This window comes from Centroberyx affinis, unplaced genomic scaffold (genome assembly GCF_046629955.1).
Source record: "Centroberyx affinis isolate AG114_WGS23_722 - 3 ecotype Tasmania unplaced genomic scaffold, CSIRO-AGI_Caff_v1 ptg003034l_1, whole genome shotgun sequence".
NCBI lineage: Eukaryota > Metazoa > Chordata > Actinopteri > Beryciformes > Berycidae > Centroberyx > Centroberyx affinis.
The window spans coordinates 55,513-68,556 of record NW_027281127.1 but is presented as its reverse complement, the minus strand read 5'-3'; the positions used below and the strand labels follow the sequence as shown (position 1 = coordinate 68,556).

General features: G+C 42.7%; 1 protein-coding gene across 1 annotated transcript in view; it reads right to left on the bottom strand.

Annotated features, from left to right (window-relative positions):
- tnfsf10l (TNF superfamily member 10, like) overlaps window positions 1-5,903 on the bottom strand; it is a 67,923-nt gene extending 62,020 nt beyond the window's left edge. The window contains exon 1 of the mRNA XM_071537394.1: window positions 5,481-5,903. Coding sequence (XP_071393495.1) covers window positions 5,481-5,699 — 219 coding nt within the window. The 5' untranslated portion in view covers window positions 5,700-5,903. The remainder of the gene's footprint in view (window positions 1-5,480) is intronic.
- Window positions 5,904-13,044: the final 7,141 nt, after the last annotated feature.

The window sequence follows — 13,044 nt, the reverse complement described above, 5'->3', positions numbered from 1 at the left end:
GGGTGGTGAGTCAGAGTCTGCCTATCAGTGAACCCAAACAATAACAAAGTGGCAAAGTGGACCAGTGAAGTGAAAGGAATGGAATGCCAATCACTCACAGAGACGCCTTCTGACGGGACACACACACACACACACACACACACACACAAAAGCATACAAACCCACGTAAACACACACACCACACAAACACAAACAAGGGCAGAGAGATGCTGACTTGTACAAATACAACAAACTTGACTGACTACAGATTTGTCAGAAAACTGTAAACCTGGAGGTGTTGCAGACCCACAGGCTCATGTGCTAAAGATCAAAGAAACTAATTAAAACATTAAGAAATACAACAAGTTCTAACACAGACATACAGTAGATGCATCCTAAAAATATCCTCCGTAACCAATTCGCTGGGACTCAAACAGATGTGGGCTGAAAACGATATTAATGCCGTTTCATCCCTTCTTAAAAGTCCAGTCTAGTTAAGCATCTGTTCAGATCCATTATAATGAGCGTATCAGCAGATCATAAATCCACTGATGTACCATCATGATAACGTCATTAGAAATACTTAAGGGCTTTCAAAATGTTTGATCTTGGTTTCATACTTATTTCCTTTACAAGGGGCATATCTGATATGGTGGCAAGCTTCTATAATTGTGCTGTAGATAAGTTACTATATTTAACAAAGTCATTTAGATTTGCACAAAACTTATGCCTTGTGGTGCTTTAAGCCGTTGGTGATGTTATCAGTCAAACTGTGGAACTGGAAGGTTCTTGTTCTTTTAGGATTCAAAAAACAAAGCACCACTTTAGTTTAGGATATTCCAAGAAACCTCACTGACTTTTCATTAATTAGCAGATTGCTACAAAGATTTCTCAGAGGCAGAGCTGCTCTGGAGGCAGAGATGATCTCGTTGGTTGAGTCGAACCTCAGTGGGCGGAGCCAAAGAACCATGTGCAAGTTAGCTAACTGGCAAACTTGAATGGCAGAGAAAGAACTGTGGTCAAAATATAAATAAAAATTCATGTTGGAAAGTCAGCAGCTAGCTAACTAGCTTACCTAGATAAGTAGCTATGGCTAGCTTGATTTTTTTTTTTTTTCAGTTATTAGCAAGAGCGCTAGGGTTCATAATATTAGCTTCCTCCTCTCTTACCTCTTTGCCATATCCACTGAGCTTCAGTCTAACATTGCTTAGCCAGAAAAAAACATGTTTTGGCTCCGCCCCCTGAGGTTTGACTCGACCAATGAGATTGTTTCGCACTATTGGCAAAACTGGTTTGTCACAAAGTGTTTTATAGAGCAACACAAAACAGCTAAAAAAACAAAAATAACAAGAGAGAACATACACACGTGAGGCCAGAGCTCGTGTGTATGTATGTAGGTAGGCTGTGTGTGTGTGTGTGTGTGTGTGTGTGTGTGTGTGTGTAGCAGCAGCACTGCATTATTCTTGATTGTACAGTATTGTTCCAGGCATTGCAGGCATTGCAGTCTTTTGTCTTAACAAAGCACACACAGGCGGGCGCAGTGTGTAACTCCACTGCGATTCAAAAGGGAGCCTGTTTCTAGATTAAAAATAGCTGGCCTTCGCATGAGAACTGGGGGATTCCCCGTGTGCGGATACATAGTGCCATGTTTTTCATTTAGTCTGTCCCCAGTATCATCTCACTGCTATGCACTGTGTGACTCACTGCCACCTTTGGCGTGTCAGAGAAGAGGAGGGAGTGAAATCACTGCATTAATCAACTTATAAATTTACTTACTAACTAATTAATGATGTAGCTAAAGGCCTACATCATCAACAAGCCACTTCTACAGCAGAGTTCAACTGATTCAGGATGTTCAGCCCCATGCCAATAAGTGAATTGGAAGCAGATACAACGAAACCCTGATATGTTTGACTTTATATTTTCTTTGTCCTGATGTGGAAGAAAATGTTGAAAAGTAGTTAAAATGTGGATCAAACTGAGAAAGTGTGAGGGATATTGACACCAAAGTTGTTCCTCACATAAATTATCCTAATTCTTTACACAGCCATTATATTTTTTTGTCCTGATGTGGAAGTTGAAAAACAGATATTGGCTTGAAAAGTACTGCTCAACAGTAACTCTGCCAAAGGACTTTATTCTGGCATTTTTCAAGACAAAAAAGTTATATCATATGAAACATCATCATCACCCTCTACTCAGCCACATATGCCATTAAGGTTTTTATTTTCCCTGTGATGCTGAATATGAAAGGCTGTGTTGCTCAGATTTGGCTTTCAAAGAGCAACTGTGCGAAAGACTATTTGATCTCAGACATGAATCATAAACTGTCCCATCACTGTTTGAAAAGACTTTTATTTCAGTGATATTTTTATCGGTGTTATATATCTCCACTGGATTTCCCCTCCCTGGGGATTCCTCATCTTTTTTTTACCCAAGGACTCAGATAAATGCATGGTGATAATAATGACTATGAGAGAATGTTGGGAAACAAATGAAAGAGGAGGAAACGGTATTAATCAGCGACTGTAAGGGCGAGGCTAACGCTGCCGGCTCCATTAAGCTCTATAGTGGCAGTGGTGAGAGGGGATTAAGGTTCAGGCTGGGGAAATGATACAGTAATGGAGAGCAGAGATACCAGGATTAGGACATTCACCCTCACCTGGGTCAAAAGTCACAGGTTTGATCCTTGCTACAGCTAATATTCGTCCATCAACAGACTAAGAACATCAGCGAAAATGCCTGAAAAGTACATTTTAAGACCCGTTTCGACTGAAAACGTGCTGAAAAAAGACAAACACAAAGGAAGCATGAGGTGTCTTCTTTTTCTTATTCATAACCCAAACACTCTTGACAAGGAATCAGCAGATGCAACCGTCACAGCCGTCTGAACCAAAGCTGCACTTTGGCTCCTTCCCCAAGAGGAACCCGTTCATTCATTCTTTCATTTCCCATACCCGCTTATTCCTATAGGAGCCTGTCCCAGCATGCACTGGGCAGGTCGGCAGCTCCACAGACACATACTAACACAGACGGACAGGCAAACACGCTGACAATCACCCCTATGGACAATTTAGAGTCTCCAATCCACCTGACCTGCTTGTCTTTGGACTGTGGGAGAAAGCCCAGGAGGAGACCCAAGCAAACAAGAAAAAAACCAGGGACTATAGGGACCAGGGACGGGATTCAAACCCAGAAACCCTAAACCACTAGAGGAGTTGTTGAGAAAAATTCACATTTTGCTCTCTTTTCAGCCATTTCAAGGAGTTTTGAGCTTCAGTATTGAATCGTCTGTGTAGCACTAATGCAGGATAGATGCAGGATAAATGCTTGAAGGGCTGGGGAAGTGGGGGGAAAGTGCGGTAGGCTTAACGTCTTCTAAAACAGAGGTTTGGTTCATGTGGAGATTTACAGCGCTGTCGCCGCTTTTCCCTGCGTTACAGTCTCAGCAGGCCTCTCGCTGAGATTCACACGACCGTACATCAGCTTCCCCCGATATTTCACGCAGGCCAACGTATACATTTCGGTATCATAAACCATATGACTTTTGTGCCGTCCAAACACTTCAGCATGTATTTAAACTTTACATGTGCCTTTAAATCTCGGTGTATCAGGGAGCTAGAGCTAGTTTTTGCTGAAATCATTCCAGCTACCATGCTACGAAATGCAAAACAGAGAGAGAGAAGAAGAGACAGAAAGACCGTCTATATGAGAAGAAAATATATAGTATTGGGGGGTATGAATGGGTTTGAATCCAGCTGATAAACGTCAATGCTTCACTTACTATTTCCCTTATCTCTCCTGCCTCTTTACATTAAACACTCTAATGATGCAGAAATACCATGAGGATAAGCTTTGAAAATGATGAGTTAACTTGTCATCAGGTGATGAGGACAAGTTGCTTCTGCTTCCCCTACTGGGACTCACATTGCTTCACCAACTCTGCTATGAACTAAAGAAGAATAACCATGGAACTAGTCTGATCACCAATAACCACCTTATCAATTCAACTGCCAATACCAGCGGCACTGATAGCGGATCAGCAAATTACTGACTTTATGACGAGGATATTGCCCTTAAAAAATCATGATCAAAACAGTCACTCTTCTACATTCTCTAATCGTGTTAACTTCTTGTAAATGAAATAATGGTGAAGTCTAACAATTTGCTTGGGACCCCCTGGAACCCCCCCTCAAGGACCCCTGGTGGTCCGCGGACCCCACACTGAGAACCACTGATGTAGGATTGACTTTATTGTGTAATCCTTGACAATGTTCTAATCCCTATGGGAGTATTATAGGAATATTATAGTGATATCATAGGAGATTAAAAAAAAAAAACCCACAAAGATAGATAAGATCCTTGTAAACTCATGCTGTAAGGAATATTCTAGGAATTTTTTTGTGGTTTTTGGATTGAGATAGCCTACCTCTGTTATTGACCTACATATTTCACCTCTGCTCAAACATCTGTAACCTACTTAGAAGTAATCCTGCAGCAGCCTCAGAGTGGATTGTCCCTGTTCTGCCTATCCAAATGGTTCCAATATGCTTCTTTACGCACGCAAAAACCTAGTAGCCTCCGCACGTCTGTCTGTCTGTCTACACAAGCAGCTCAGTTTGATAAACACGGCAAATTAGACCACTTTCCCTCTGCCTTGCTTGTAAATTCCGGACTGCAGTGTTTTAACAAGTCCAGTCAAGCACGTTTTGGTTTTTTTGGTTTCCAAAAGCCTGCCAAGCCAGCCAGCCAGTAAGAGCTGGAGCAAGCGGAGGCGTAAACACTCCGCCAAATGAGATATTCCTCCAACGAAAATTCACGTCATCTCCTAGGGGTCACTATAATAGTCTTATAATATTCCTATAGGGCCGTGCAGCTCGTCTGTGATGCGAAATAGTGAGTTTATACAGACTTTATTGCAGTTTGTGATTACTTTTTTCCCCCCATGATATCTCTATAATATTCCTATGATACTCCTACAGGGAATTTGGAAATCAATAATGAGTTTAATTTGTGGTACTTTTTCCCTAAGGCATCCCTATAATATTCCTATAAGGACTTAACTATGTGACTGCTGTGCACAACACTGATCGAGTTTTCAATTACCTTATGGTGGTACTTTTTCCGATGGTATCGATATCCCTATAGGGATTTAACTATGTGACTTTGGCACTCAATAGTGAGTTTACAATGATCTTATCGCACTTTGTGGTACTTTTTTCTTATGTTATCCCTATAATATTCCTATAATATTCCTATAAGGACTTAAATAGGCTATCTGTATCTCTTAACTGGATCTATTAATGATTTTCTTTTCCAAATTGCACAAATAAATACATAAACTGTGTGACTTTGGTGCTCAATAGTGATCTTCTCGTACATGGTGGTACTTTCTCCTATGGTATCACTATAATATCCCTATAGGGACCGAACAGTTTGGTCGTCAGTAGTGAATCTGGTTTAAAAACAGTACTCTTAGGTGAGTGAAAAGCAGCTCTTACCTGTGATATGGACATGTTCAGGTAGACAAAGAGCCCGGTGGTGGAGGCGATCTGCAGCACCACCACCACGATCACCACCATCGCCACCCACATCTTGGACGGCGCTTCCCGGCGTCCCGTCCCGTTCGGCCCGCCGGCCGGGACCATCATGTAGGTGGTGGACTCGCTGCTCACCGATCTGAAATAATCCTGTTGCTGCTGTGCGCTCGGAGTGGCCATGGCATTCCCGACGCATGAGTAGACCACAAAACCAAGGGGACAACAAAACAACAACGGCAACAAACAGCCTCCGAAACCTCCGACCGACCGAAAATTGGATCAAAATTAGATCTGCGTCTCCATGCGTCCGCCGCCAATGGAGCTTTTCATTCGGGGGGGATAGAGGGAATAGCAGGAGGGAGAAAGAAGGAGAAGAGAGCTGCAGACAGGCTGGCAGAGGGGGAGAGAGAAGACGTGAAAATTTAAAGTGTGGGTCTGCCCATGCCTGGTCAGCGATCAGCTGCTGCGTAAAATGAGATTGGAGCTGCTGGAGGAAGCAGCGCTGGTCTGAGCAGCAAGCAAGAGAAACCGAGAGAGACCGAGAGAGAGAGAGAGAGAGAGAGAGGGGGCAGGCTTAACCTCTTCATCACCCTGGAGCGGTGGAGGAATGCTCTCTCACTCTCTCTCTCTCTCTCTCTCTCTCTCACTCACACATGCTCTCTCTCTAACACACATTCTCACTCATACAAGCTCTCTCTCTTTCTCTCTCTCTCACACACACAAACTCATCTGTTTCTTTGTCACACATGCTCTCTCTCTGTCTCTCTCTCTGTCTCTCTCTCTCTTTACATCTGCACTGTGTGTGTGTGTGTGTGTGTGTGTGTCTCTCTCAGTGGTCTAATGCTTTACACTGTTTAAGAGCCAATATTTGCCCAACACCGTCCAGTTTATTCTTTTAGAATAAGTTTAATCACGACTAAATATTTGAACTTCAGTTTCCAAAAACATCACAGGCCTCCGAGTTCATTGTTAGCTTATTGAATGATGAGCAGATCATCTAAATTTTATTGCGGCCGACAGCCATAACAATCATGCGTGCAATGCGAGCCCCCATCCTGCCATAAATTACCCTAAAACTGAGCAGTAAGTATCAGCTGTGTCTTTACAAACAGAACTATAACACAGCTCATACTTTCCCCTAAACAGACAATAATGGCATTAAAGGAAGGAGACAGGCAGAAAGTGTGTTTACAGTTCAGCTCTAAACAACTGCCTTTCCTTTGTTTCCTTTCCCTCACCGCCAACAGCTGGAAGACGGAGTGTGTGCCCGGCCTCGCCGCTGTTAACCAGCCGCTAAACTAAACCCCGGGATGGAAGGCAGACGATCTGCAGGCGAGACAGGCTTGGGCTGCTGCCAGTCAGCCAGTCTGGACCTCCAAAAAGCTCCAAAACCATTCATTCACCAGCAGGGCTGCAGTCAGGATCACCGTGGTTGAGTCCCAGTCAATTCCGTGACCGGGTCCAAAGGGGGTCCAGACCAAGTCAAGCTAGACCGAGACCAGAGCAAATCGAGTCCTATTCAAGACCAAGACCAAAATAGGCAATAAACCGTGTGCATGTCCTTCCAAATGTAAAAAAACTAGCAAACGTGTTGTCCACCATGAATGATGCAGGCACCCCTTGGACCAGTCAGTAGCAAGATGCAGCATCTCCCCAAGTTTCATCAAAATTGGACCGGTGGTGAAGCAGTTCGGACCTTTCAAAGTTGAAAATGTTGACCGTTAACAATAGCATCCCAATCAGGCCAATCCATGTAACTTTTTAAATGACAGAACACAGTGCCAAGATGCGTCATCCCTCCAAGTTTTGTCGAAATTGGACTGGTGGTGTCTGAGGAATCACCTGAGGTATCACCTGAGGAATCACCTGGGGTATCACCTGAGGTATCACCTGAGGTATCACCTGGGGTATCACCTGAGGTATCACCTGAGGTACCACCTGGGGTATTACCTGAGGTATCACCTGAGGTATCACCTGAGGACAGACAGTCAGACAGCCAGAGCCCGATCCATTGGCAATAACTTAAGCATAAGGAGTTTCTTAAACATTCAACAGAGATGTAGATCTACCAGAAGGAGCTCTGTACTGCATCCTGCAACATCCAACTAATAATCAATGCACAGGATTTTGACTAATTGGGAAAAAGCCGAGTCAGCATCCAATACTGGCTGGGACCAAGACAAGTCCAGGTCAAAATCGGTACGAGACCAAGACGAGTCAGAAAAGTGTTCTGGATACCGGACTGCATGACATAGCACTTTTATCCAAAGCTTACAGTACATTTGCATTTTAGTCATTTAGGCCAGTGGTTCTCAACATGGGGTCCGGGGACCACCAGGGGTCCTTGAGGGGGTTCCAGAAGAGGGGGTCCCCAGCAAAATGATGAATTGTTAAACTTCACCTTTAAGTTACAAGAAGTTAACACAATTAGAGAATGTAGAAGAAGTGTAGACTATTTTGGTCATAATTTCACTGTTATCTCTCTACCTACAATACAGACAGTCATGGAATTCTGGACAAATCCAACATCAAACAACAAAAACATTATTTGGGTCAAATGGGTGTCTGTGGCCTTATGTGTCCCTGAGGATCCTGAGTGCATACACCTTTAGTATGGGTGGCGCCGGTGGGAATTAAACCCCTAACCCTGACAGTGTGTCCTGCTGCCCACTGAGGGACAACAAAAGCTCAACATCAAATACTGACTGTTGTCTCTCATTGGGTCTTGCATGCGTTGTGTTCCAAATGACTGTGGTATCTTGTGATGTTATGACATGTCAACTGTCCTTATGTCAAAAACCGCAGATAAATTCCTTTTTAATGTGTTTTCTTTAATGGCGGCTTGTTCTCCAACAATAAATCCCCCACACTGTCTCTTCGTATGATGTCATGAAGACACAGTGTTCCGACAACAGCAACACAAGCAACGCCCAAACAGCGTTTGTTTGTTGGTCTACAAAAACACCACTTAGATGAAAAATCAAACTAGATGAAATGGATTGTAAATACTCAAATGGAACCACTCTAGGCGCCCTAATGTCCTTTCATAAAAATGTCTTATTAAATTCTTTTGACGGTTTCTAAAATTTTGTAGCTTAAGGCTCCTGCCTTCAATGACTCCTTTCTGCTGTTCCTCTGTATCAAAAGCATGATGCATTAAGCCTGTGATAGTTTTATTATGTTTCCATCAGTTGATGCTATAATGGAAAAGAAGGAGAAACAGAGTAGTCTTAAGGCCATAACTGACATAACTGAGTCCAGACAGATGCAGGACATGAACCTCATCCAGTACCTTTCCTTCTCCTCATACATGCTCTCAACTTTGTCAAATGAACACATATTTCCTACAATAAACAAAAAGTTCTACTCCATACTTGAGCTTGTATGCTCTTCTGCTCGACACCCGCACTGTGGGTGTGCTGGGCCCGGCTGATGCAGATTTATGGATTTAGACCCACTAGCTGATTGTACCCATCGTAAAAAAGATTTCAAATCAGGAGAGACTAGGATGAATGAAAAACTTTATTCATGACATGAAACAAGATGTAAACTTTGGCGTAAGCTCCATGGAGGAACTCCTCCCATTCGTGAATTTAGGAGTACATCTGGGATAGACGTAAGAATTAGGATGTCCCCCCTGGAGAGTTCCTCTGGAGCCTGGACATTGGTGGCGATGGGGTGGTGGAGGGACGAAGGTAAGCACAGCGACTGGAATGACAGCAGCATACAGCATAGATCTGAGAGACGGGCAATAACATAGTAGGTGACGTGTTCATACTCCCGTCACTTAGACGATTGGCTCTTTGAAAAAGAGAGAGGGAAGTGACGGTTAACTCTGATTGGTTCTCTGGAAAAATAGGGAAAGTGTTCACCAACTCTGATTGGGTAAAGAGAAAGCATGAATGAATGATAAGTAGTCTTCCTGATTGAAATTGTGTAATACTTAACAAAGTGATGCCCCTGTGTATCAGACCTGGGTCAAGCAGAATTCCCAAATCTTTTTTTTTTAGTTCATCTTGGCCTACTTTGTTTATCCAGGGAGAGTCAATAGAATTACCTTGCGAGGCAGCTGGAGAATCCATCTTGCCAGGCTTCAGGTTATGCGTTTGTGGCCGAACCACAGTGGTGCGGCCCAATCAGCGTCCTATGAGGGCAGCTGGGGGCGTGGCTTAGGTGTGACGACAGCGAGAAGCGACTGTTCGTTCACAACAATGGCGGCTCCTAAAGAGGCTAGAGTAGATGCTGCTGTAACATCAGCTATTTCTGAACTGGAGAGTGTTTCTTCATTGAAAGAAGAGCAAAGAACGGCACTGAAGGCTTTTCTGGATGGAAAAGATGTTTTCGCTCTTCTCCCGACCGGCTTCGGCAAGAGTTTGTTTATATGATTCGTTGATCTGATTGGTTGACGTTAGCCCGTGATAGACGGTGATAGACAGATGGTTCATCCAATCACCTGCCAAGTATTTTTTGAAAGTGCCTACCCTTTTCCAAACAGTTTCCAAGGATGACTTCCCAGATGGTTCTGTGTAACAAACCATCTGGCGTGTCAGGTTATCAATAGAACACACATGCTTGTTTTCAGCAATGCCCTACGTCACTTCACTTCACATGTGGGGGCTTCACAGGAGCAGTTGGTGGTTAAGTGCCTTGCTCAAGGGGCATCTCAGTGGGAGTTGGTGAGGGAGGGCAGGCTGTTACTACTTACCCTTTCCCACACTAATTTTTCCCAGCCAGTCAGAGGATTGAATGAATGAATTTAATGAATGAATTTCTTTATTTGAACAGGGACAAAGTACAAAGAACATTAACCTTATAAAACAAGGAGAGATGTAATGTACCAGGTTTTAGCAAATTGCTATTTTCCGCCCGTAGTCCCTGGGCAGGTAAGTAAAATAATAAAATTGTACGAAAATTACACATTAAAAGAGTACAAAAATATCATGGTAATCAATAAGAGTATACAAACACAATCATCCCCACATCCCCAAACCTGACACAAACCCCCACCCCCACCCCCACCCCCTCACCACCAACAACACTAATTTACAAATGTGTACAGCTTTGCTGTGTAAGTATCCACTGTTTTGTTAGACGGGAAAAGGTTTGCAGATTTGTTGTTGTTATTAGTTCTGTTGGAAGACTGTTCCACTGTTTTATGGCCATAAAGGTGAAAGATGATTGGCCAAGAGAGGTCTTGCGTTGTGGAATTCTGCACTCCCCCCGAGTGGTTGACCTAGTGGCTCGTGTTGTTTTTTCTGAGCTGAGTATGACAAAGTTCCTCAAGGGGGAGGAGCAACATTATGAATGATCTTAAAAATTAAGCAAACAAACTATTTCAAACTAGCGGAAGGGGATTAGGGCCACATGTCAAAAATGCATTTGAGTTCTGAGTCTGACTTTAATCTCAGAATTCTGATTTTAATCTCAGAATGTTAGAATTCTGACTTTATTCTCAGAATTCGTATCTCAGAATTTCAGAATTCTGACTTTAATCTCAGAATCTCAGAATTCTGATTTAAATTTCAGAATTCTGACTTTAATCTCAGAGTCTCAGAATTCTGATTTAAATTTCAGAATTCTGACTTTAATCTCATTATTATTACTTTAATCTCAGAATCCCAGAATTCTGACTTTATTCTCAGAATCTTTAATACATTTTTTACATGTGGACTTAATCCTCTTCCGTACGTTTTAACCTCTTGGCCACCCTCACCCCAGGGTCAAATGGGCACCAAAAAGCCTCGCAGGACTGTGCAATAAATGCCAAAAAGTAACAAAAAAAAAAAAGTTTCATAGCTGAAGTATTTGAAAGTCAGTTTAACATACTTTCTTGTGACCCGACACAATCTGAATTGCCCTGATGGGGTTAACCGCTCTCATCTGGAACTCCACACGAGTTAAAACAAATGGTAAGCATTATTTGCAGTTACTGTTTAACCCGAGTCTGAAAGGCATTTGTTTCCAATACACCTGAAGCATGGAAAACACATCTCCACATATTCTGGCTATGTGGTCCTGGCACAAAACTAGACGAAGAAAAACTGGGAGTGGAGAGTTGGTTGTGAACAGCGTCAGGAATCAGGTCAAGTCAGGAATAAAGTAGTAAAGTGAGTTATAGCAGCGGTCGACTCAAATCCTCTGCTGTGAGTAACAGTAGAAATGCCTTAATGGAATATTACTCCTGCGTTCAAAATTCTACCTAAGTACAAAGTATCAAAGTATTCGCAGTGAAATGTACTTCAGTATTAAAAGTAAAAGCATTCATTCTTAAGGTAGATCTACCATTTGAGTGTTTTAGAATATGTAATGTTATATGCATTAACCTGTAAATATTGTGTAAATGTTTGTTAAAGCAGTTGGTTCAGTCTTTCAGTTGGGTGACTTGAACTTTGATAATATGTGATATTTTCTGAACTTATTCTACATTTTATATGCCAACAGCCATCAGCATTTTAAACAAACAACAAAAGACATAACACAGTCATATTTGCACATTGACACATGCACTTTTATCTATGTTTTTAACCCTTATGTCTGTTTATTTGTTTTTATGGGATATGTCTCGTTTTTTCCTCTTTTGTGAGCCACGTCAAAGACAATTTTCTGTCATGCTCTGCGATAGACAATAAAGTTTCTGAATCTGAAACCTTACTCTACTAGTAACCTCAGGTGTCAGCAAAATGTAGTCGAGTAAAAGTATAAAGTGGAAATACTCGAATAAAAGTAAAGACACCTCAAAATTCCAAGGAATCTAAGAATATTACAGAGGAAGTAGAAGCGTTGTTAACTGGTGTTATATCTTGAAAAAACCCATGTTCATGAAACCGATATCAGTCTTCTTATGGAGATGTATGTTGTTAATTTAGATCATAATTCTTGTATATTTGCTGGACAAACTTCACGAAAATAAAAGGGGGGATGAACTGGGTTTGGGTGGATTTACCTTCCATTACAAGTCAAGAGGAGTGGGAGTGAGAAAGTACTTCTGCCTTTTTATTTTCCATTACATGTAGAAAACCCCTGCTATACATCCTCTGTATGTCATCCACCCCCCCCCCCCCCCCCCCCGCCCCAACACGCACACACACACACACACACACACACACACACACACACAAACACACACATTTCCCCTATTCCATCTCCTCCCTCAGTCCCCCTCTCTCTCTCCCTGGCAACCAACCACCTCCTGACACCACAACAAGCATTTCTCCAGATGTACTGTGTGTGTGTGTGTGTGTGTGTGTGTGTGTGTGTGTGTGTGTGAGAAAAGAAGAGCGGGGGAAAGGGGGTTGCGTCCCCTCTGACACTGCAGCTGTCCGCCCAGCCCCGCATCTTATCTGTGCACACGTGTATCTCTGTGTGTGTGTGTGTGTGTGTGTGTGTGTGTGTGTCAGTCAGTTAGCGTCCCATGGTGAGAAAACATAATGGCAATCAGCAGTGGGAGTTAGAAGTTCAGACTAAGCATTCCTGCCATATTATGTGTCTGAGCGAAGGGACTATCACACACACAGCAGCAGGGCCA